Consider the following 26,649-nt stretch of genomic DNA (forward strand, 5'->3'; position numbering starts at 1 on the left):
GAAGTTCGGTGGTTTCACTCGTTTGACGACTACTTTCACCCACAACACAAGATTGGTTGATTAAACGTTTGACAAAGCGAAAGCGTCCCTCACTTTGGAAGAAGGATGTACCCTAAATAACTCTAAATCGTATGATCAGACATATGATTTATATCCGTAGCTTTCATTAATTAACACACGTTCCTTTTGTAAAATTTAAGGGGACCTATCAAAGGCTAAGTACTAATGTTACAAGCTGTCAATTCCGCGTGTGGAAACATTGGTACAGCTGTTTCCTGGTGGAACAATTATTGTCTTCTAATTGTCATAATTCTTCTTACCATGATTTACTATAATGTTTTTATATGTCTGTATATGTATATGCATGTGTGTTTGTGGGCATGTGTCTATTTTTGTGGGTAAGATTCGAACTTGAATTATTTTTGAATTGACGTTATTACACCACTAAAAATATCATAACATATTAAGAGCCTAGGAAAAAAATATGTTTATGTATTAATGGTATGTTTTTCTATGGCCAGGCCTCTCATAACGTTACTTGTGGAACAGCTGTAATTAGTTATAGCGGGTACATTTAGCTAACTAGTTATCTATACATAGTTGTTAACGACTAATAATTTTTGTACTCAACATGGACTAGTTCAGCCAGTAGTATTTGTCGTGCCTCCCCTAAAGCGAAAGACCACGCCTGCTGGGTCTCAAACTACAGTTGATTCTGTAGAGAGGCGCACTTGAACTTCAGCATCGCACTTTCTACTTCGTATTTGCATTTGACGAAAAACCTGACCGAATAGAGAAAAAATGTCTGTAAGTGAATTTTTTTATTGCAATATTATATTTTTGTGGTTAGAAAATTTAGAACTCGTAAAACAAACAGTTGTAAGTGTTTGTTATTCAAGATTCAATGTACATTTTTGCGGCATATTTCAACAAGATTGTAAAATGAGAAGCAGTTTGTAGTTCCCTTTATGCTACAAAGCCAACGTTATATAGGCCTACATAAATTATAGAATTGATGAATAATAATTGATGACCACAACGTTATGTGGAAACAGGATAAGATAGATTTATTTATCAGTCAATATGTGGGGTGCACGCTGTTTATATGCCTAGATGTGTTAATAAATCATTATCTGTGTTCAGTATACAAGTATAGCTGTCAGGAGCGATGCCTGGGCTTGCCTGGACATGTCTTTGTAGCTCTAACTAGCAATTCATTCATCAGACTGTAGGGGGCATTAGAGTATTACAGAAACATTATGCCATTCAATGAACGAGTGAAATAAAATAGTAATTGAATTCCTTAAAAACACAAATGTTATAATCATGTTCTGATCTCGGTTGCAGCTGGCTAAGGATCTGATGCACCCCAATTTTGCAGAGGAGAGGACCAGACACAAGAAGAAGAGGCTGGTGCAGAGTCCCAACTCCTACTTTATGGATGTAAAATGCATGGGTAAGGACTCCAAAACACATCTTATTTCCCTCACTGATGTATTTTTCGATTATGTCATTTAAAGTGGTATATTGTCATTTTATCTTTAAATGCAGGCTGCTACAGGATCACCACCATCTTCAGCCATGCCCAGACTGTGGTACCTTGTGCAGGCTGCTCTTTAGTCCTCTGCCAACCACGAGGTGGCAAATGCAGACTAACTGAAGGTGAGAAAACTGTCACAAAACTTGGTATTTTAACTGAGGTTTCAGTTATTTCTCCCTGTTGTAAAACTGGTTGGATGTATTGAATAGTCATTTAAGCCAGAAGATTCCAGCTTGATCTTTCTTACTGTTTTGTCTGTGGTTATACTGTATGTGGTATTGAAATGTTTGATTTATGTCCATCTAGGCTGTGCCTTCAGAAAAAAATATTCCTGAGCAGAAATCTTCCAAAACACCCATGACAGGCAGCAGAATGGACCATGGATAAATTAGTCCAAGCCTCACACTCCTTGATTTTAAACGTGGCAAATCCTAGTGGAGAAATCATCTGTATCTTGATAATGTGGAGTGAAATTTAATTCCCCTGTGGGGTTTCTTTGGACATGAGCAGGAGAGGAGCTATGCAAGCTCAAGATAAACGTAAATCCTATACATGCAGACATTGTAATGTGCTCTGAATGAATGGTATGTATAGCAGATTGATATGGCAAAGCATATAGTTTGGACTTCTATTGACCAAGTCAGACATGTTTGGTAATCATGAAAAAGTCCAGTGAGACATGATTTTTGTAAAACATTTATTAGGTTGACATAGAAGGGGGTTGGTGAATGAAATATTTTAAAATAGTCTCGAACACGTGTGAGGCGCTTTTCATGGCATGAGAGGAAACCAAGATGACCATCACAAACAAAAATAAAACATTTAAAGAATTTATTGTCTGTGTTATGTGTTCTTTGGTCTTGAGAGTTCCCCTGGCAAAAAGTGGTGTAAATGAAACAAAACCAAAAAAAGAAAATCAATACAATTTCTCACAGACCTAACATTATTCTACTATATACAATAAGTATCCATGGTTGATAAAAATTGACTGAGCTTCCTGTGGTTTGGGGTTTAGCTCGCTCATGCAATACAATATATTGTAAATCTAGTAAATATTGGCAACATTATGGCGTATCGTTGGAAATGATGTAGAATGTCTCAATGGTCAGGTCAAGCTTAGGAAAAGGAAGTACAACTTAGAAATCCATGTCAATGCTGGATACTGTAGATGCACAGCTGTCAGGTTCTGCACAGATTCCCACACCAAAAGGAGTAGAAAAACTTGCACAAAAACATTGTGTGCCTTTTCAACAAGTAGGCCTCAGGATAACCGGGAATTGGCAGAAGCCTAGAGTGACTGAGCAACATGTACCCTGACCTGTTTGCTTATCAATGAAACTTTTCCATAAGCTGACCTGTCCATTTGACCATCATGCTGTTTAAACACAAACAGCTGTAAGAGGATACTGTTAAGACAGGCACACATAAGTCGAATGTGTGTTAACGTGTATCCTCTTAAGGTGGTACAGCATAATGAGAAGACTTCACATCACCACATTAGAGCCACACTAATGTAGACTGAGCGATTCCCAATGCCATCTGTAGGCGTGTACTAAAATAATCAGACAGAGGCTTAATGTATGTGCTCATGTTATGTGTAAATGAGCCAGTTTAGTCAGTGGTTCAGTGAGCAAATCTGAGGTTTCTTTGGGTGTGTAAATTGCCAGTTCTTTCTAAATAAGTGGCCAAATATCATTTCGGGGGAAATTTATGCAATCACAGCTGGAGATAAAAAAGGAGTGATGAACTTCCCACCTTAAAAAAGAAACAAAGTTGTGCCTTAGAAAAAAAAAACATCAAGGGACAAGCATTAAATTAATCCCCCTTCACACAGGGGAATAAAGATTTAACAGCTCGAAATGTGGAATGGAGTCGAACATTTGAAGGAATGTTACATGATGATCTCGTCCTCTCCAGCTTCCTCTCCGTGTATTTATAAGCTGTTCAGTTCCTGCAGGGTCTGGTCCAGGACTTTGTGCATGCCCAGATTCTCCTCTTTGGCATGTGATAGTTTCTCTGGAGAGAATAAGAAAAGTGACGTGGTAAAGCCTCAACCATCAGCAAATAATACTGCTCATGTCATGCCAATTTATTCTCCTTTATAGGTTTGTCAAACAGCATCCCTTGCAAAACAGCACAGAGCACTGTTTTACTGAACAGATGTTTTGCATATAACTATTTTGCTTAAGTTGTGCCACATGCAAAAAAATCCACCACACTGCTGTGCCTTTCATGCATGAAATGCTCTTTCTCTGTCTGAAGACTGTTAGTAGATTACAGTATGGGCTTTATAGAGGACTTTATGATAGATGCTACCTACCTATGTGAATATAATATCAAAAACCATAAATAGAATAAATAGAAGTTAGATTTACAACCAAAAGAGTGTTTTAAAGGGTCGAAGGGGAGTTGCAAACTGCATTAATTCACACAAAAACCAAAGTAAATCTCTCACCTTGTCTCACATATGCTTGCTGATAATTAGACGTACATTAACAACCAATTTCAGAAGAGCAAACTGTTGGTTATCTAATTCTTTCCAAAAACACAAGAGTGCATCAAATATTTTACTACTATATATAGCTTGTTTGAAAAATCAAGAACAGACACAACACCTGTAAAGTAGGAAAGAAAACGATTTTTAATTCATTATTTTCTGCATAGTAAGATGGGCGGAAGGCACAAATGATGCACAGAGAGAAGATGAAGAGTCCGAAAATTCAAAACACAAGACAGAAAAAGCGGAGCAAGAGGCAGAAAAAGACAGACATGTCAGAGCATCTACAGAGATGTCATGTCATTGAGGGCATGGTCCAGCTCCTCACTAATGGCCTTGTACTTCAGCTTCTGAGCGTACAATTCGTCTGGAGGCCAGAGGTCGACAGGAAGTGCAGGCAGGTGTCAAGGACAGCAGCGACACAAACAAGCCAAAAGCAGGATAAGAATGAGATACAGATGGAGGCAAAGAGCAGAGGGAAGAAGGAGAAGACAAAAAAAAATAATAGGTCAGCCTTTTTAAAGATGCAGAAATGCTTGGAAGAAAGAATGATGCACATCTAATTATGCTTAAAACTCTTAAGCTGGGTGAGCTTTTAGCTTTTTAGCTTGTTCTGAATCTCTCAAAGTGGCACCAATAACTATATAAATTCAGCTGCCTGTGGTTCAACAACCAAATAATGCTGACCTAAAAACATATGAGCACATTCTGTCCTCTTGGCAGCATGGCTGACATGGAGTAGTTGTCCTTCAGAAAAAAAGTGTCTTTCCTTAGCTTAGTTAAGGAGTTTCCATAAATTTGGCTGTTTTCCAAAGAAATTATTTCAAGTATGTCAAACTAAATGTAATTGTGCATGTGTGCATTATGATGGATTAAGATTAGAGTTAGCGCCTGACCTACAGGAAACTCCACTAAACTATCTGCGTGTGGTTCATCAACATTTACTGAAACTGAACACAAACCCTAGGTCGAGAAGACTGGTTGTCTCATTTAAAGACAGTCAAGCTACTGACTGACTGAATTGCCGTTGCATTTATGTTGCGTTCCAAAAACTATATATTTGGTGTAAATCCACAACATTACGATTATATGTGAGTGATACTGATCTCATACCTTCCAGGTCATCAATGGACTTTTCCAGTTTGGCCACTGTCCTCTCTGCAAACTCTGCACGGTTTCAGCCTGACAAAAACACAGACACAGTATAAGTTACAAGGTAAGAAACAAGCTACAAGCTACTTTTTAAGGGATGTATACAGTAGAGGAAGTTAGAACATCAAGGATAAAATGGGGACATGCAACAAAGGTCCCTGGCCGGATTTAACCCAGAGACACTGCGTTTACCACGTTTGTGTTGTACACTACTAACCAACTGTGTCACCTGTCCGGGGTGGTTTTTTTTAAGTATCACATTGCCGATTTGTTTTACTCTAAAAAAATTCTATCAAGTAAATCATCAAACAGTACATGCTGATGTAATCAGAGGGAGCTCTGTTTTGGCATCCCTTCTGCTGTGGGATCACTAGAATCAGGATCTCACCTCCTTCAGTTTGTCGGTCAGAACTTTGATCTCCTCCTCGTACTTGTCTTCCTTTTCTGAGTACTGTTGACAGACACAGAGACAAATAACATTACCTAACCAGTGGCAGAAACACAAACACATGCTCACACATGCTTTGACTTACAAATGCACACAAAGTGAACATACACACACAGACACACACACACTCTTATCATCCAAGGATTACAATTTATCCAACAGCTATTGCACCACTCCCTCTGAGGAGTCAGGGTAGGTAGTGGCACAAAAGAGGTAAGGCGTTGGCCTGGCCTGACTGAACAAAGCAAAGGCATGTGTTGCTAAAGGAGAGTGGTCATGTGGTAAGCCTGGCATGCCGTCATACAGCTTGTCTGTGCCTGGGGAGGAATGTAATATGGCAAACAGGAAGAATGTACTGCAGGTCTCTACTAGCTGCTGGTTCACATATAGTGAGCAGTTACGCGGCCATTATCCCAAAAAACAGCCTCTGTGGCTAATTTGCCATGTGGTGGATAAACAGCTACATATCAAAGGAGTTCAGGTCTTGCACTCTTGATACGTCCAGGTCTTCATCTAAACACCCTGAGGGGGAAATAAATGGTTGCGTTGTAAGTAGCGCCTGATGATACACAATTACAATGGAGGTAGTATGAAACAATACTTTGGTGATGTGGTATCCCTCCCTATACACTCAAATTACTGTCCACTGAGCCATCACAGCAGCCCAAATGATAGGATACAGGGAAGTGGAGATGAGTATGTGCTGGGTGCTAGACCTGGTACATAGAATATTATGTTGTATATATTTAAGTATTTGTGAAAGAGAAGGAAAGCAACTTCATAAACCATTGCTCAGCTTTGTCATAATATTAGCCAATATGGTTAGAAAATTACATATTATAACTGATGCATTTTGAACAGATGCGTCGTCAAGAATGAGTATCCTTACTTTGTAAACAAGTGGTTTTTACCATCAGTTTATGGCTAGCCTTACACATAAGCCTGACATAGTGCTTATCTTGAACATTACTGGATAAGAAAAGAAGGTTTTCTACAGGCTATGTGGAAAAACATATCTGGCACACCAGGAGGCCAAAAAAAAGAAGTATTACTTATAAATGTGTAAATGTATTTCAGTTGCATGGTACAGTTATTACGGTGCACATCACTGAGTTGCATCACTGACTCGCTGAGTCGCTCACCTTCTCAGACTGGGCTTCTAAGGACTTCAGGTTGTTGGTCACATTTTTCAGCTCCTCCTCCAGATCACTGGCTTTACTGTGGAGAGAGACCGACATATACACTCAGTTTCAATGGAAGAGCAACAGGTGAGGGCATGTACGTCTCTGTGGTTGTGTTTTCACTGGTTTTACCATTCTGAGACCTCGGCCCTCTCCTCAGCTCTCTCGAGCTCTCCCTCCAGGATCACCAGCTTACGAGCCACCTGGGACGAAAAACCTTAAATCTTTAGAGGGGGATTTGGACTTGAAGCACAATAGTATCCGAAAGACAAGAGTAGGTTGGATTAAAGACTAAAAATGGCTAAACAGCAGAGTGCATCCCAATTTAAGCATGTCGGTCTTGCTCCAAACCAGCGCCTGCTGTCAAAGTCTCACCTCCTCGTATTTACGGTCAGCCTCCTCTGCAATGTGTTTAGCCTCTTTCAGCTGCATCTCCTGAATCTCCATCTTCTCCTCGTCCTTCATCGCTCGGTTCTCGATGACCTTCATCCCTCTGATTGGACAACACACAGTGTGTTAGGAGGACAGACAACAATGATTACAGACACGCATACAAATAGGCTTTTAAATGATGTTGTGAAAGTTAGGTGTTGTAATGGAATAGGCGAAACATGTTCTCACACACTGGCAATTGTAGGCATGAATGCACATGAAAAAAAGATTCTAATCGAAAGACTATCAAGGTTGCATCTTGTTGAATGGGATTTAAACTGACCTCTCGCTCTCATCGGCGGCCTTCTCAGCCTCTTCCAGTTTCTGCAATGCCGTGGTCAACCTCTCCTGAGCTCGGTCCAACTCCTCCTCCACCAGCTGGATCCTACGGTTCAGACCTGCTACATCACCCTCCGCCTGACAAGGAGAAAAACAGGGGAAAGAGGAATTCATTCATTCAAATCTAAATTGTCCACGCTGGTCTCCCCTCCCCCATCTTCCACACCATAAAACAGGAAGAGAAGGAAAAGGCTCAAAGAGGGCAGTGGGGGGGGGGGGGAGACAAGCCCACAGCTTGACAAAAAAATATGAACAGAAACAGGGACAGCTGGAAATTTTTTTTAAAGCAAAGTGTACATCACATTGAAAATGGAATGAAAGAAAAATAAGACAGGGATCAAACTTTCGTTTCTAGACTCAGGTGTGTTGTCCTGTCTCCCATTTTTCTCTGACCACAGCCACTATGTGGAGGCTTAAAGGTAAAATGTGACAACTCTCCACCTGTTGAATTCATACTCTAAGTGGCAGCATATCACATATCAGGTGATAACTGCTGCTAACTGCCATTAGCTAGTTAGCTTAGTTAGCTGAGCAACTAACGGAGAGGTCTTATGAGCTGACCGGGTCCGGAAGCAGCCTCCCTGTTAACCGCACACAGCCTCCGAGACCGACAGAGGCCAGTTTGACGACAAGGAATACATTATCGTGGTGATTTACAGAGGCTCCAGCCAGGACTCTGACTCAGGGGACGACGAAGACACTGCGGTTTTAGTGAGTTTTATTTTGTGTCTGTCGAGTTTGAATGAAGTGTGTACTGTTGTATTTTTCTTTTTGATAATGAACTAATAATGCACTTTTGTGCATTATTTTATTTAGTTTCTCGTCTCCTCAAAATTATACGGGACATCTCAGCACATGTCCTTGGTATCTTGGTATAAGTTTCTTCAGCACCGAGGTGTCTGCCATTTTTAAACCTAACCACTTCTGTTTTATGAACGGTTTGTAAAGTGATAATATATTTTAATAATACTGAATGATAACTTGTGTGTTGTGGGTGACACTTTGTGTTTTTCTATAAACGAAAGAAACCATGCATCTTCTTTTTAAAGCTGTTACCAGTGGATCAAGGCAGCCATGTTGGGGAAGAGGCAGCTACATAAACATCCGGTACAATGCCTCTAAAGGACTCTTATTCTGAAAATACATCTGATGAATGATTTTAAATACAATCACTTGAATATAACCGTGGTGCCATGACTACACCGAGATATTTTGCTTTATCACTCAGTACTGTGTCTATATTCTGTACATTCATACAAAGACATTAAAACTGAATCCACATAAAGAAGTCTGTCTGCAAGTGTATTAAAATACATTCAGTTCTATCTGTATATCCAGTTAGTGAGATACTGTAATCTCTTCTTCATGCTCTCTGGGGCAGCTCATGTTCCACAAATCAATAGGTGAGTCTTGCTGATGAATAATAAGTGAAACAGAGATTGGAGGTCCTTGGAGGATCTCACATAGGAGCAGGGCCTACCTGTAATAAACAGTCCCTGATGAAACACAACTACTAGGGTGCGATGGTGCAATGGATAAGCCTATGTTTTTGGTGCGAGAGACCCAGGTTCAATCCCCAACTGTGAACCATCCACCATTGTGTCCCTGAGCAAGACACTTAACCCCAGTTGCTCCAGAGGCGTGCGACCTCTGACATGTATAGCAATTGTAAGTCGCTTTGGATAAAAGTGTCAGATAAATGTAATGTACTAAATGCTGAGTCTGCCTGGAAAGTGTAATACTTTTTAATATCTAAAGATCGTGGGACTTTAGATTTGAATGAAACGTTTACAAAAATGTAATTTCTGGTGACTGTGAATACAGAATTGAGCCAAGCAGGGAGGACAAATGGGCTTCTTCTCATCTGCCCTTGATAAACAAAGGCAGAGAGGAAAAAGAAAGCAAACAGACAACTATACAGGCATTTCCTCTCTGTTGGCCAGAGAGTTTATCCAACCACGACCTCCTAGGGAGATGCTTTCTAACTGAACACCCACCCAACTCAGTTTTTATACTAAAGTTACAACAAAGAGATTATCTACTGTTGAAATGTAAGTTTACAACCAGGCAGCTCAAACAGCACTACATAACTGTACTTTTGAAGAGTTACAACCCTGAACTATTCATTCAGACCCAGTGCACCCACACAGGTTTACTCGCTGTTCCTAAAACGAAGCAACTGGGGATTTCTAAGACAAACAGAAAATCATTGCTCAGTTGCAGGGTAGTGGGTCAGTGACTCATTAGCTAGTCATTCAGTCCAGAAGTCACTTTGCTAGTCAGATCAACAGTCAAAGTGTCTGCAATTCAGTTTACAGGTAGGCGAGTCATTGTTATCTCACATTTGGTGAGATAAAGTCATTAAGAGAGCAAAAAGAGACAGGACTGGCAATGAGAAGGTAAGGTAACACTGCAGAGAGAAGAAGAGAGGGCTCAGTGGAAAAGATATATTAAGTCTGTTTGTGCTGTACCGCCATCCAGTCTATTCTTCCATTTAGTCATAGACTCAATATTTCAGGAAATGAAAGCATGGTTTCCTGCTTGCTGGCAGCTGGCACAGGCCCCTTTTCTAATTTTTAAGATTTTCTCCCTCTCGTCTCCATGTCATCTTAGACTGCTGACTAGCCAGTCAGTCTTTCCACCTCTCTTTTTCTCTCTCTCTCCCTCCCTTGGTTCTTTTTTGTCCTCTCCCAGGTCCTGCCCTACTGCACCCAGAGCTGCCAGGGGAGGCCGCTCATATGAGACAGGAAATGTCTGCCGAACTAGCGTTGACATGTCTTAAAACAGCCAGCACTTGACAGAGGAAAACCTAACCCAACACAGAATGAATGAAAAGTCATAAATTGGTCGAACATCTTGAAATCTCATCAGCGATGTCCTTTACACAGGTCTGCATCTGTCAACACTACATCTGGCTGGTGAGAAATGTTACATAGAATTTAACTGGAGCCTGAAATAACAGATATCGTTACTTCCTTGGTCCTGTGTGAAGCAATGTGCTGTGAAGAATACCGTCTGCACACAAACAAACATGCTATTCATGAGCTTCAGTTCAGCTACACTGGCACATCAGACGCACACACACAGGGTGAATATTGCAAAAATGCAACTGTCACTCTCATTCTGTCAATCTCTGCCTCTCTCAAACAAACATAATTACCAGCTAACAACCGGCTAGTTCCCTGCCCAGTTTGTTGTCAAGCGACACGCATACACAAAAGCCAAAGTCTTAGCCAATACCACTATGGTGGTAGTTTATCTACACTCACAATTGAATGTGTGCAACCTGATGTCTTATCTGTCATCAGACAGGGGAGGGGGGAATCCCCTTACAGACAGAGACAGCCTTGTGTCAAGTAAAAAAAAGTATATATGCGTACAGCACATCCTCTCATGCATCTAATTTACTCAGCCATGACCAGAGAAGAGACAGGCTTTTCCTGTAAATCCTGAAGGTACTGTTGGAATATATAATGTTAATTACTTTCCCTTCTGAAGCTTTAGAAAATCATTTGACAAATGCCTGAAGCACAGCTTTCGAGCTTTGTTTCACAAAAATAACTGAAATGTTATGGTAAAGGTCACAAGAACTGAGAACTACCAAGTCAAACAACACACCTTTACTATAAGAATAGATAGTAACATCATTTCACAAATCAGGATCTTGAAAAAATTGGCAGGAAGTTAGCTGCCCAACATCCTTTCATTTCCTCCCTTTGATTGTTCTTTCTTTAAGAGCTGGTATTTTCTCTGCCTCTGGCCATGCCCCTTCCTTTAGCACCCACTTTGCATTCTTAGGCTGCCAGGGACGCACACCGCCTTATATGGTAAAACAAACTATGGAGAATGTCTGTGGTGGAGTATCAGGAAGATTGTGGCAGCAAGCACAGACACACACACACACACGCGCACACACATACATTTATTTAAAAGCTACTGTACGACAAGTAGTTGCTGTGTTATCAAGCTAGTTTAATATGTAAGCCCAGTGCTTTCTAAGAGGTGAGTGGTATTTCAGTAACTTCTCCTCTGGGCCAGTTGATGCCTTGCTAAAGGACATTCAGCCATAATGGCTGTAAAAGATTTTTAAATAGCCAGAGAGTTAGAAGAGAATATTGATACCACTCTCACGTCTATATGGTAAATATGAAGGTACAGTCAGTAGCCAGGTAGCTTAGCTTAACACAAAGACTGGAAACAGGGAAACAGCTAGCCTGGCTCTGGCCAAAGGTAACAAAGGTGCTGTCTTACCAGCACCTATAAAGCTCACTAATTAACACATTATATCTTCTTTGTCGAATCCTTACCAAAAAAACAACTATAAAAAATATCACTTTGTGGTATTTACGGGGGTAACAGCACATGGTGTCATTTTTATCTCATGTTAGCTGTTAGCTCAAGGCTAGCTGTTTGCAGTCTTTATGCTAAGCTCACCAGCTGCTGTTGGTTGCTTTACATGTACAGGCACGACAGTGGTATCAATCTTTCTCAGCATGAAAGCTATAAGCGTATTTCACAAAATGTCACATTATTCTTTTCACTGCTGCCTGGCTATTCCCAGCAGCATCAATAAGTGACACAAACCACAATAAGTTGGAATACAGGACTCTAATAACACCTCAGTTAGTGGTTGACTACATATTTCCAATGGCCTCTACTTAGTAAACAGTCACCAGCCTGACTTGAAGATACAGCACAGCTCTACTGGGAGTGACTTAAGAAATACCTGAGTGTATTACATGTATTAGAGACAGGCTCAAGGACAAAGAAAAGAGGGATCTAATTATTGGCTGATTCCAGGGCAGTGGGCTAATGAGCTGCACAATGCTGTTGGGTTTCAGGGGATGTTATTCCTGACACTGCTGCTCGCTCCTCTCAATGTGAATGTGTGTCTGCAAGTGTGTAATCTTTTCCCATAAAGATCTGTCATGCAAAGACCGCTGCATACAGTATAAGCCAGCCTGTCATAGAGGTGTGATATGTAAAGAAATGTAATTAAATTTCCAGACAAGCATCACAACGAGCTCTCTCTGTGTTAAAGGTAATTTGTTCTCATTTTTCTACAGTACATACAGTATGTGTTAGGACTTTCACACAGCTCTTGAGCTGGTTTGAGTCTTTCATTCAGGCTCTCGCATAATATTAAGTGTCTAACCATTCAGATAGTTGTCCTCCTTGGTTATGTTGGAATTTACATAAATGTTGATGACATTTTTGGAAAACAGCTTAGGTCTTTAACTGTGTGGTCTCTGAACAAATAGAGGGCAGGAGATTTAACTACCAACAATCCTACGAACAGTTTACCCTAGCAATAAAACTGTTCATACTGTTCTTTCAGGCTAAATTACAGTAATACCATTTCCACTCTGCAGTACTAGCACTGACATGTTAACCGATGCGGAGATCCTGCTTTGACAAAACCATCAAAACAAGCCTCTCTCTAAACCTTGCATGCACACACAAAGGGAAAAACAGCTCAATGTGCTGTATATGAAATGATTCAAACACTGCATACTGCACTACATAAAATACATAATTTCCACTCTCTAAATAGTACTTAATGACATTATAGCAAATGTATCTTTGCTAGCACCGACTGTATAAATATACTCTACTCCTTTCTTGGACTAGAACCCACAACCTTGGCCTACATAATCAGTTAAGCCACAAGCCGCTAACATGGGAGTGTTCCCCAGAATGCCAACACTGCCAAAACGTATCAACATGTGGCAGTTATATTTGGAAAGTTGAGCTATTCCCAGGTAGAACGTCCAAAGAAAACAGTGAAACCAGGAAGTAATTCTTTCCACAGAATCTACTGGACTGCTAGAGGGCCCGGTAGAAAACCTTCAAACCCACTGACCACACCAAGCTGCCAACAGATGATGCCTCTAGTTCATGTTGACAAACTGATGAGCTGAGGGAAGTTGTGGTTAAGAGAAGCATTATTCCGAAATGACTTCCAGCAATTAGTTTTCAATATGAGCTTCAAGTGGTGTAAAATGAGCACAGTTGTAGAAAAAAACTTCAGTGTGTATATGAAATCCGATGTATATAAATAGAGACAGACAGGTAGCCTTGAACTAACTTCAGGTGACCTGATGTCATAATTTAATCTTTTTAAGTATTAAACTTTCACCAAAGTTGTGCACCACTGGCTAGATTAACACTTATAGAAAACTCCAGACACACACACACACACACACACACACACACACACACACACTAATCTTCCTGTTGATCAGGGCTGGAGTTCAGGGACAGGAAGTGTTGGGAGTAGAAGCACAGGAAGTGCTGGACCAGAGTCAGACAACATCCTGGGAGAGACAGCTGGGCTGGGGTTGGGGGGGTGCTGCTTTCCTACACTGACACCTCAATGAAGGCTTGAGTCCCACTTCCCTTTTTATTCTCTTTTCATATATATGGATCAGTATGCCACAAACTGTATTTCTGCATGCTTTTTGGTAAAACACCAGTCATCACCATGGCAACCGTATGTTGTGACAACAACATGATTGTGCTTACTTTAACTTCAAAAAAGGAAATAAAAAATGGAAACTTAAACTTTTAATTCTATGCTTTTCTATTCTATGTCTTTTATTGTCACTTCTGGTTGTTTTGTAATAACCAAAAATAATGAAATACATCCATCACAGAAGCAAACTGGTATTATAAATTTGCATTCATATTATAAAAAGCAACTAATCTGGTTCATCTGTGGTTGCTTACACAGCTGTCAGAAACTTAAATAGTACAAATCATCACATCTTTGGTCTGACTCAACTCTGAACCTTCAACCAGCAAACAACCAACTGCTGTGAACACTCTGAAAAATGAAAAGCTCATTGAGAATAACGGCCGTACATAAAACACATCTAAGCAGGTCAAATGAGCGATCAAGACAGTCCCGTCTTTGTAATCTGACAGAGCCTTAAAGCATTATTGAGCCGTTGAGTAACGTCTCCAGAGGCATCAGACCGCAGAAGAAATAACTCGAGGTAGTTGTTTTCATTTTTTTTAGTGAGAGATGTGGCCGAGTGTTTTGTCTGATGCCTCCACATTTTCAAACAATGATTCATTACCCTAACAAAGTCAGCAAGGTTCCTGTTTTGATCATCCCATTATCCGATGAAAGAGTTTTTGTGTCATGGAACAACTCCAGGTTGCCCTAATTATTCACATCTGGGACCACACCAACCCCACCACACAAATGCACCTCTCTGTTTGACTTTGAATGCACACGAGGTGAGATGTGTGACAGCTGAAACTGCTTTTACACATTAAGGCTGACAAGTATTCAAAAATGCAACATGTCCACTCTGGAGATAAAGTACAATTTCCACCCCCTTATTTAGCATTTAAATTTTATTTAAGTTGTTTACATATGCTATAAAGCAGATATAAGGTCTATAAGGTTTAAGTGTTTATTGATCTATTTGTCAACACATTCATCTCTGAAGCATCCATACCTGTGTGCTGCTATATAAACAGATAATGAAAGACAATATAATATTAGAGACCATCTTGCGATGGGATCACACCAGCCGCATGGCATGAGAGAAGACACAGGCGAACTGTGCCGGATTTATTCAATATGCCTAACAGGGTCAACTTTTAACATGTTAGTTTTGATATAAATATGTGTTTAGCTGAAATATTTCCTGGTTTGATACAAGGAATGTACAACACTGAATGCATCATTATTGGCAAGAGCTAAATGATCAGCTGTTTGGCAAGGACTTGAATACAGAATATCTAACAAGTATTATTTTTCTTTATGTGCCTGGATCTTGCCATCTTCGCATAGCTAATTCCATGACTTAAAGCGAATGTGGGCCAGGAGCGTGACAACAGCCCCTTCCCTACTTCCAACCCCCCCTACTTCAAGAGCCCTTGCTTGGACCACACCCATCTTTGAACTCAGCCTTCATTTTGATCTCAACATCTGCACCTGAACGGTTTCGTGACTGCATTTCGCACGGTTGTGACACTATCGCGTTGACAAAATCTGTCCACAAACAGACAGACATAAACACCCCGCAAAGTACTCAGGTACCTCCAGGACCACATTTTCCTCATGACACACACACACACACACACACACACACACATGGTGAAAATAATACCAGTCATGCTGTTGTGATTGTTAATAACACATTTGTAACTAAATATAGCCTGTCTTTACAGGAGAAATTATTCTTAAATACTGAGAACACTGTATAAAACTTGTCCCTATGTCCTGCTTACAACTACATTTAAAATGTGTTATATCCATTTGTTATATGTTATATAATGCTAAGAAATGATAAATTGGGGAGTACAGTTTGTCATTCAGTATTTATAAAATACACATTTAAATTAAGTTAATGTTTGACTACAAACTACTTTTGGCTCTTAAGCATTTACTGTACTCATGACTGTCCACCTCCATGTGACAGTAAATAGAAATTAATAGGAGGTAAGTGTCTTACTATAAGATAAAAAATGAATAGGTACCAGGAACAAAACAAACATTTATAGGGCATTACATGAACGAAGAACAGAAGGTGTACACCAAAAAATCACAACATTGCAAACATACTTAATGTTGAAGACAAAGGTACTTTATACGTCCCAGTCATATAGAGACAATCAGACAAATATGACCTCAAGCGTAGAGACCATTAACACTGATGTCAGTATACACGTTCATATCAGAACAATTACCACAAGCTGAGTAAACGCCCAACTGTCAAATTAAAAAGGTGCCCTGTTACCTAATAGGCAGTCTGTAACAAAGGGGTAAGTCCTACAGCAGGCCAGCTCCTTTCATCATCTCAGCTCCCATATCTTTACAGCCACACCTTTCCCACCCACTCTCCTTGAATCTTTCTACTTGTCCTGTCATTAACCAGACCCTATGCAAAGGATATGCCATAAAGCAGCATGTGAAACAAGTCAAGACTGTTACCTAACTGTGCTGCATTTTTTTCCACTCAAATCTCTACCTGCTCTGTGTGAAGCTACAACACTCGGATGAGGGCAGAGTTAAGAGATGGGCAGGTGACAGAGCTGGTGCGGCTCAAACAGATGAGTCACTTTTAACACATCCATGCGTCTTGTTTGAGAAACTACACACTTGTGTAACTTCAACAATGACTTGTGCTTATTACAGCATACATTGTGCAACTGCTGATGGTACTGTACACTGAAATGTAAACACATAAAAAGGGTTGAAAACTGGACTGCAACTAATGAGTATTTTCATTCATTTCATTATGATCACATATATCACAACATATTAAAAGTTTGGTCTCAAGAATGTCAGAAAATAGCAACAAATGCCCATCGCAAGTTCTCTGAGCCCAAAGTGACATCTCAAAATGCATTGTTTAGAGACCAAACTCAAAGATATTCTGTTCAGTATCATGGAAGAAAATCAGTAACCAGACTGAATAAGAATAAGAAAACCAGAATATATTCACATTTGGGAAGCTGGAACCAGTGAAATTGTCATTCTGACTTCAAAACGAATGATCAAAATAGTTGCTGATTCATGTCCTGTTGATCGACTCATCGATTAAGTGAGTAATAGATCCAGCTCTAGCTGAAAATGGCACATTTTTCAGCCTAATCCTTTGACAATAATAACAGAGCAGGCATACTTTTAAGTCTTTGCCCTTTATTTTCCTGTCATCCGTGGAGGCAGGGCGGGATGGTGGTAAGGCATTCAACCAGACAGCTGCTGTTGGCACGCATCCACCCTGCTGAAGTGTCACTAAGCAGGAATGTGAGTGTGAAAAGTGAAACTGTCACCCCCTTAATCTAAATGTTGGCAGCTCTAAAGACACCTAATTAATAAGTAGCGACAATTAAAATCTCATTCATTAAGTATTAACTTGATTTGTATTAATCAGAAGTAATCTGGTCAGTCTAAATACATTTGCACAGTACTACGAGGTCTACATTATTCACAGTAGTTTCACAGCGGCCTGTAAGTCAGACAACACTGAGCATGCGCGCAGACCTGCAGGAATCCAAACTTTTTTCAATGACCAACGCCTTGCATTGTGGCAACCATCGCGCCCGCGAATGAATCAATGACGTGAACTATTTAGACTTTACAGAGCCTGGGAGGTGAATATGAAGAAGTTAAGATCATTTCAATTGTCTGGCAGATGATAGCAGAGCGGAGCAGTAAAAGAAGAGGGGTTGTAAGAGAGAGAAAAGACGTAAGAATAGAGGGGATTTGGTTGTCTCACTTTCTCTCGGAGCTCCCGTTCACTGTCCAGCTCTCTCTGTAGGACCTGAGCCCGGTCCTCTGCCTCGTCGGCCTGCTGCTGCAAGCAATGAATCTTTCTCTTCACAGCCTCCAGAGAGTTTAAACCTGCCATTGCTGACTTGTTACTTAAGTTAAGACTAGGCCTACACGTGTAAAAAAAGCACACAGTTAAGACTATTTCTGGGTTGTGCAATAAAAGACGAAGACTAGGCTACTGCTTGTTTGGTCTATTCAGAAAATATTATTATAATAAGAAAAAAATACTTTGATTGTTGATTCAAAAAGACAACAAAAAAAATCGACGAAGGTCCAAAGTCTTTGGAATGTAAAGGAGTCGTTCAAGTGCAGCAAAAGTTATATAACCAGGAAGTAACAGCGTCCAGGTGTTCTACAAGAGTTTCTTCTGGTCCGTGGGAATGATAAGTACATGAGCAGTATAGAAAGTTGTCCTCGGGAATGTAGCAGTTTTGGTCCGGACACTTTGAGTTTGAGGAGGAGGATTAGACAAAGCTGCGCGGAGAGGAGAGCCGTGAGCGCCAGACTTTGCCGGAGGAGGAGAGAGATGATTGGGAGGATGAGGTCAGAGAGGGCGGGGCGTGTGTCATATAGAGCTGTGTGTGTGTGTGATTCGTGTTTTTATGTCCCGGTGGGGGCTTTGTTTAGGAGTTCAGGTTACAATTGGGTTAGGGGAAGGGTTGAGGTTTGGCATGTAGTTGCGATGGTTAAAGTTAGGGTAAGGGGCTAGGGAATGCATTGTGTCAGTGAGATGTACCCCACAGGTATAGGGGAACTATTATGCTTGTGTGTGTGTGTGTGTGTGTGTGTGTGTGTGTGTGTGTGTGTGTGTGTAAAAGCTGATCCCTGTGACTGATGTGATCACTGGAGACTTTCAGAAAAATGAAAGCCAGAATGAATTACTTTCAGTTATTGTAAAGGTGCTGCGCCCATAGTTTAGTTGTCACACACAAACTTGATTTGGCAATGAAATTTCCCTTTTCAGACTTAAGTTTAAAGTTTAAAGTTTCCATTCTGCATTTGGATGTTGAAACAACTTCCAACATTTCATTAAAGCTATATCAGTGGCCCCAATACTGCATCACCCATGAGATGACCGATCCACATTAAATACCGTTTTGTTGACAATGTCATCATAAAATTGAGTGTTTCCTCTTAACAGTTACATTCATTCAGTCATGCAGATGGCTGACCTTACATAAAAAATACCCTGAATTAGTGTATCAGAATAAAAAGAAAATTACTTCGATGCATCTCTACCTGAGGGGTCACAATATATGTTCTTTCAAATCTTTTTTCTTGGAACACACTGGAGAGCACATACTCAAACAGCCATTCAGATAAAACAATCTATCTCACTTCTTGGTTAAACGGCTCACAGATACACACATCCTGGGAAAAAGGGGTTGCAATTTAGCATCACTTGCATAGCCATAAAGGGTCACAAGCACAAAAATATTTCAAAATAAAATTCTGTGTTTTCGGACAACACATAATGTTTGTCTGTGCAGCATGCTTTCATAAGGAAGGAGTTTACCAGCTGCACAAACTGTTAAAACATTATTTCATTGATCAAAATCTTGTGTGTTATTGATATTTCGTGGGACATAAGAATGCACATTTTAGTGGTACTTTAGCGGTTCTTGTTTTTCAGGCCACTGTCAGCACGGTATGTCAGTGATATTTCTGGTGATTTATTTTTAAGTGAACCAGAGGTTAAAACATATCTTTAACATTTTATAATAAATGCATGGGTGATATATAAATTCATATACAACAAAGTCATCCTCAGAAGATGGTATTACTTCCAGGGAAAGATGACCTTCACAATTTACATTGTTTAATTATCCTGCTATTTATGGATCTCTTACCTCTCGGCAACAAGAGTATCATATATGCATCCACCTGTCTCTGCCCATAGATAAGATTCATTGTGTGGGTGTAAATCAGATTTATGGTGTGTCTTTCATGTTTCTCTGCTAGCCCTCCCTGTGTTTACCCTCTCAATTTCCTATTCACATGCAAGCAAATACACAGGCAAGTAGACTTGCACATCCCATTTTGCTTCAGTTCACATTTGGCTCCAATTCAGTCCTGCTGATCACCGCAAAGATACGAAAATCTCATCTGTTGATTGAGCCACTCTGATTTGCCCCTTGCACCGGAAAAGCTAGAAGCATTGATTTCATTAGACACAGGAGTGTGGGGCTTTCTGTTTGCCTTAGCTGCATTCCTGACATACCAGAGCCCCCCCTGTCTGCTCTGCTTTCTCTGCCCCGCCGCCCCCACACTCAAGCTTTACCCTAAAACAGTAACTGTTGCTGCAGTGAATGAAGTTATCAATACCTGCATTATGGTGCCACCCTCTTTGACTCTCACCACCTTTAGCTTGCTGCATCTTTTATGCTAATATTGTGTACACTCCTAAAGGCAGACTCTCTGTCTGCTTGCTTGAGCTGACAGTGAGCTGTGATGACCTAAATATCAGCTCTGCTAGTTGCTGGTGCAGGGGACTATTTTTTTATGAAACACAACTGCTTGCCTGTTGGGGTCTTTGGCTCACTGTTCTGTTTTCCCAGCCCCCTCCAGGTTTCCAATCTGGCCGTGCTTTCTGTGTGAATTCAGATGTGTAATGACTTGACTGGTGCATCTAATAAGTGACATGTGGAGGGGAATTCATGAAAGTGGAAAAGGAGCTTTACTTTCTGGAAGGGTTGCTGTCAGTGTGTAGCACTAAACTGTAAATATGTTAAGGTAAATGTCTATTATTAACAAAACTTTGCATTGCTGGAGTGGAAGCTACACCTAGTCAGGCTCAAACCACAAATTCAGCTACTTTTTTCCAGGGGCCCTGATGACCCACTTTACATGTGAGGTTTCTCAGAACTGTCCTCGGAGTTTATTTAATCACTGCGTGAGGATAATCCAGCATGTCTCTGCCTCAGTCTCCACATCTGTATGACAGACACTTCCCTTCTCTTTGTGTGTAGTACAACACTGCATTTCCCTGGGATATCCTCCACAAGGTTCAAACAATGCCACATCTTGGTTGAAGCTGAGAGGGTTTTTGTTGTTATGCGCGGTTTGCTCAGTAATCTATTTGGAATGACTTACTGGGTTCTTATCTGTGGTTATTAGTGTGGCATTTCACCGCTAAACTGGTAGGATCAGTATATTTTAACCTTATCTTGGACATAATTGATACCCAAATAAGGACTTTGTAGAGATTTGAGCTCCTCCTTTATTCTCTCTCTCCTCTTCTCTCCCACACACACACACACGCCTGTGCACTAAAATTCTGGAGGAACCACCACTGACAGATATACAACAAACCTGTGGTTTGTGGTGTTACCAACAATCTAAAATATGATTTTTTTCCGATAGCAGCTGATTAGCCAGAGGTCACCTGACCTTTCTAATGTTCCGCAACATTTACTGAATATTATATTATATAACTGGAATTAGGAATCCATTAAAAGGATAGTAAGTGAATTTAATCCACTACACCTTTTGTTAAATTCACTGAATATTTCCTCACAGTTTGCTAGCTCTCCGTATTGTGTGTGCTCTGAAAATAAAAACCGTTTTCCTACACAGCTCTTGATCTGTAAATGGAGACAAAGAAAGTGGTGTGTACCTTGCCCACACCATTGTTCCAACCAATCAGCAACAGGTGTTAGTGCTCGAGCACAGGAGTGATGGGGGAAGGGGGAGAGAGAGTTCTATACACCGGCACATTTGAACATGCATACTCTGTAAATAAGGAGAGATGGTAGGGAAATAGTCAAATAGGAAAAGGACTGAAGAGTATAAACAGACAAGACAGTTATATGACACGGCCATGGTGAAGGCCAAAACTGGAGATTTGAAATTTTGGGGGGGTCAGAGCTTCTGAGGGAGCCCTGAAGGGAGGGGTGTATTTGTTTGGCAGTTGAGTTCAAATATCAACAATCCTTCTGCAGATATCAGTTACTCTCGCTTTAATGTGTAAGTTGCATTTTTTATGTTGGGTACTTTAATGTTTAACAATGCATCATCATTTACAAGCTGATCACAGGCTTTGCATTAAAAAAATCTTAATTTACAATGTAACCAGTAGCTATAACTTTCAGATAAAATGTAGTGGGGTAAAAAGTACTTAAACATAAAATGTGCACTTAAACACTTAAGTAAAAGGCAAGCATGTCAGTTGTACTAATAAAGTACAATATTTGAGAAAACGTAGATGCCAACACACCAAAATCTATATGAGATGTGTGAAAGTGTGTCCATGTTGATAATCACATGACATAGCCTATAACAGGGAAAAGCAAAACTACACTTTCATATTTTGTCACACTGTTGTCATTATTAAATCATTTATGTTATTGAATTATCTGTGTAGTTAACAGGGATGGTGATGAACAGCAGTTAAGTTTGTCTGTTAACCTTTGTTGCAATTGTTTGCTGTTTTGGAGGACTTGAGTAAATGTGTGTGTGTGTGTGTGTGTGTGTGTGTGTGTGTGTTTGTGTGTGTGTGTGTGTGTGTGTGTGTGTGTTTGGGTGAGGGGCTTACAGTTTATCTGTGTGTTCATCTTTCAGGAGCGGCTGCACAAGAATGTAACAGTCTCTGCGGTCTCTGAAGTGTTCCAAACCCTTCAGCGTGAATCAAAGTGAATCCACTGGGCTCTAGTTTTCAGTCGTGCTATGGTAATGTGAGTGTGTGTCAAAGTCGGATTGGAGTCGTAATTAAGAGCAGAAGCCTCTTTTCAATATTCAAACTCATACTAAGGATTAAATATGAAACAGTGCTGCATAATTATTATTGTGTAGTTAAGGCAGTTTAATTTAATATTTTCAGACAAGTGAAAGATGATCCAGACTCCCCCGTGTCTGTGTATGTACATTATGAGTGTGTGACCCTTCACTCACGTCTGCAGCTTTCTTCTCAGACAGTTCCAGTTTCTCCTGAGCGTCTTTCAGGCCCTCAGAGAATTTGTCCAGTTCGTCCTCCGTCTGCTTCATCTTCTTCTGGAGGTCCACCAGCTCTTCTTCCAGCTACAACACGAGAGACTGTTAGTCAAGTTCACTTCACATCAGTGTCTTTTCATCCAAATTATTTTAGGTTCTTCTGCTTTTACCCAACCCCTTTCCCCACTTTGGCATGATTTTCTGTGCACTGCTGCTCCACTGTTGACCTGAGGGAGGTGAAGTCTTCTGTTTCAGTCTATTCTGTGCTATTCAGTTCTGTTCTATTCTATTCTTTTTACCTGCACTGTTTTGACAGTTTTAAGTCATATTCCTCTCTGTTAAAAATCCTCTTGAATAACAAATCTCACTCACAGGTTAAATGAATACAAAAATGTAATGAACACCAGATTAGTTTTATCTTCAAAACTTTCAGCAACTTTCAAAAAAACCTGTGAATATGTCTAAATGATTATTTATAAATAATATATGTTAGTGTGTTTGTATTGCGCTTAAATAATTATTCAGTCTGATGGGACGTCGTTAATGCTAAGGTGTTTGAATTTAGACTAGCGATAAAGCAGCAGTGGCTGATTTGGGAGTCTAATTGTGTTTATGATGTTTGGGAACATTTAAATGGTAATGGTTTACTATCAGTCTCTCATGACATGAACCCTGGTGTGCAGAGCTCGGTCCTCTTTGCTTCTTTCTCTCTCTCTGTCTCTCTGTCCCACTCTTTCTCTTTTTCACTCTCTCTCTCTTGCTCTCACACACATACACACAGGATTAAGTGTTCACCCTAATCAGTGTTCCCCTTTGAGCCCATGAAGTGCTTCTGATAATCCTACTGAATTCCACACTATCATTCTGTCCTGGTGTCTAAAAATACAGCTGTTATCAGTGAGAACACACAGACGCCTGAGACCATGGGCCTAGTGTGTGTGTGTGTGTGTGTGTGTGTGTGTGTGTGTGTGTGTGTTTAATACTTGTGTGGCCACATATATCCATTTGCATTCTTATTGTGTGTGTGTGTGTGTGGGTGTGTTTAATACTTGTGTGGCCACACATATCCATTTGCATTCTTATTGTGTGTGTTTGTGTGTGTGTGTGTGTGTGTGTGTGTGTGTGTGTGTGTGTGTGTGTTTCTCTCCTGTTTTGGATACACTGGTCAAATAGGCTTTCTGACAGATAGTTGCTCTATTAACTCCTGGAGGGAGTGATGTCACCACCACCAAAGACCAAATCCTGATCCCGGGTGGTCTCATCAACAGAAGTGGTCAAAACAACCCATGAGGGCATTTGTTGATTTCTCATAGAGCTAATACGCCTTAATACTGACCTATTGTCATTAAGGTCATCCACTACCAATTTCTTTCAGTATTTGTTGTTTGTGGTGTTTAGGTGGCATCAGATGTTTATTCCCCTATAGCATCAACTGCGATGATCAAAAGTTGGTGTTTACATTGGCTGGATTTGTTCTTACTATTAGCTGGAAGTGAAGTAATTACATGACTATTTAACAGAAAACGGAGACTATATAATTTTGCTTATCCTGAGAGCGTTGCCCTAGCGAGCAACGGTGGGTGCTTCACATACTGTCAAACATTTACCATACAGTCTCTGAGCGATGGCCAAAATAAAACATTAAAACAATAAAACACAAATATTTTCTAGATATGCTAACGGAAAAGTAAAACAGTAAATTGTCTATGAGGAATGCAGTGTTACTAAATGTCAAATGTGTTTACGGAATGTTTCCTTAAAGGTATGTCTGGTATGTATAAATGTTGTGATTAGCTTTAAGCTAGATAAAGAGAAAAGCCTTATAGGGAAACCTTCATTATATCTTATGCTGGATTGGATTCCTTTCAACTTGTGTTAACCTATGTTTTATAGGTTTTGTCTCCAAATTGCCAAATAATACCTCTTCCAGACACAAAATTGTTCCTTTGCTTTTTTTATCTTGTTAGTTTGCCAGTTATCTTAATCCATAACTTAACAATGTTTCTATTAAATTTGCCCTTTTCACAGCTGATCAAAAACAGCACCCCTGACTTTATTTTCTTTCTCATCACTGCTGACACATCCATGTCTTTCTGTTCTCCTCTTCCATTCCCACCTGCTTGCATTTGTCCTCTGCTGCCTTCTTGTCTGTCTCTGCCTGCTCGGCCCGGTCGATGGCGTTCTCCTTGTCCAGTTTCAGCATCTGCATCTTCTTCTTGATGGCCTCCATGGTGGCTGCTTGGTTGGATTTCCCTCTCTGAGATGTGAAAATGCAGCTTCAAAAGCACAAGTCTGTGTCTCCCGTTGTTTTGAGATGTAGGAGACTCGGTCTTGCGTACAGTACCGGAGAGAGCTGGAGTCCGACAAGGCTGCAGAGAAATAGAGAAAGAGAGAGAGACAGAAAGGAGGAGAAAGTAGGAAGGAGACAGAAAGAGCTGTGAACAGAGATGCAGAGTTGAGCCCTATATGGGTAGTTATTTAAACTGCAACAGAACCTGCCTCCCGTCTCTGATCACCCCCTCCTTCTCCTCCCATGTTGTCACCCCTCCCTCCTTCTATCCATCCTTTCTCTCCATCCTCTCCCTCTCCATCCATTGTTCCATCACTCACCACTCTGCGTCCACTCCATCCTGACTCCCTGACTATCACTCTTTCAGACACCCTATCAAACCAACCATCCAAGGTCTTTCTAAGGAATGGTCTGGCCTCTCCACTCCACTCAGTCTTCAGTCGTGGCTGAGCTCCTTATTTGGGTTGTTGTGTTTTCAAAGAGAGACCCACATCAGACAGGAGAGAGCAAAGCGTAGGTCCTGTTTCCACATTTAACCTCCTGTCAATGGATAAATGGCACACAACATCTCACATTCGGGGCCTTTAAGAGTGTGTATATTGGAGGATGAGAGCAAAATGCAAAGTAGAGGGAGAGAGAGTTTGATAGATTAAGAAAGAGAGAAAGAGTTCCCATGCTATAATCACAGTGTCATAATATTTGGGCATAAAAGCCAAATGTGTTGCCAATGTTATGTCAAGAAGACTTAAACTAGCCAAACAGAAGCCACGATGTGGTCTGAAAGAAAAACACAAAACTAGCTCGTATGGACAACAAATGCAAACAGAGATAATTAGTAATTATTGAATTGAGTTATGTTTATTCAGGGATTAGTTTGTATCATTCATTTGTAATACCGGATGGTATATGTTTTCGCATTCTGCAAAACTGTGCCTCTATCGTGGCCTCCCTGAGCTGTTTTGGTTTTATGACCATGTCATGTAACTCGGACAGCTCCTGCATTGTTAAGCCTATTTTAAATTTCATTATCAGAGGCAGCAGGAAAAAATGTGTTGAAATTTGAGCTCTGAGTTCTTCTGTGCACCTGATATTTGAGTTTGGTGAGTGAGGGATGAAACTAGACTGAGAATCAGACTTTATGTGAATAATGGAGACCAGTGTCCACGGCTGCTCAGAGAGAGAGGGATATGTCGCAAGTTGGTATGCCCTTAGTGGAGGATCCATGGATGTATACTTTATGTATGGACACAAGGACAAACACAGGCAAAGACATGCACGTGCACACACATAGGACAGAATTTCTGTAGCTCCATATTATAAATATATGTAAACAGAAAATCACTGTAGCATCATGAGCTGTTCTTTTGGGGAACTGAAAACAATATATAAAAAATCCTTTGTAAATGTAGATATAGCCTATGACTTTGTTTAATGCAAATATGAAGAAAATGTGTCTGAAGGACTTAGTAGTAGGGCTTATTAATTTAGAATGAATGGTAAATATCTGATTATGCTAGCATAGCTAGCGTTAGGCTTTATTAGCA

The 26,649-nt window shown here is 40.4% G+C and overlaps 2 protein-coding genes across 4 annotated transcripts; one reads left to right on the forward strand and one right to left on the reverse strand.

Moving 5' to 3' along the window:
• The first annotated feature begins 654 nt into the window (after positions 1-654).
• Positions 655-2,370, forward strand: LOC119900749 (40S ribosomal protein S27-like). The gene is made up of 4 exons (XM_038715973.1): positions 655-807; positions 1,348-1,456; positions 1,552-1,662; positions 1,847-2,370. The coding sequence occupies exons 1-4, from the start codon at positions 802-804 to the stop codon at positions 1,873-1,875; spliced, it is 255 nt and encodes an 84-aa protein (XP_038571901.1). The 5' UTR covers positions 655-801; the 3' UTR covers positions 1,876-2,370.
• Positions 2,224-25,263, reverse strand: tpm4a (tropomyosin 4a). Of its 3 annotated transcripts, XM_038715969.1 has the most exons (9): positions 24,932-25,262; positions 22,777-22,902; positions 7,534-7,667; positions 7,194-7,311; positions 6,951-7,021; positions 6,780-6,855; positions 5,578-5,640; positions 5,151-5,219; positions 2,224-3,556 (listed from the first exon to the last, which is right to left on the reverse strand). In XM_038715969.1, exons 1-9 carry the CDS (start codon positions 25,043-25,045, stop codon positions 3,485-3,487), a joined length of 843 nt encoding a protein of 280 aa, XP_038571897.1. In that variant the 5' UTR covers positions 25,046-25,262; the 3' UTR covers positions 2,224-3,484. The 3 variants fall into 3 exon arrangements, with proteins under 3 accessions (XP_038571897.1, XP_038571898.1, XP_038571899.1); XM_038715970.1 differs by lacking the exons at positions 22,777-22,902; positions 24,932-25,262 and adding an exon at positions 17,831-18,394; XM_038715971.1 differs by lacking the exons at positions 2,224-3,556; positions 5,151-5,219; positions 5,578-5,640 and adding an exon at positions 5,666-6,159 and having other exon boundaries at positions 24,932-25,263.
• Between the last annotated feature and the right edge of the window lie 1,386 nt (positions 25,264-26,649).

The sequence above is a fragment of the Micropterus salmoides genome, unplaced genomic scaffold (genome assembly GCF_014851395.1).
Source record: "Micropterus salmoides isolate LMB-PRFRI ecotype aquatic unplaced genomic scaffold, ASM1485139v1 Ms_hic_scaffold_13, whole genome shotgun sequence".
Lineage (NCBI taxonomy): Eukaryota > Metazoa > Chordata > Actinopteri > Centrarchiformes > Centrarchidae > Micropterus > Micropterus salmoides.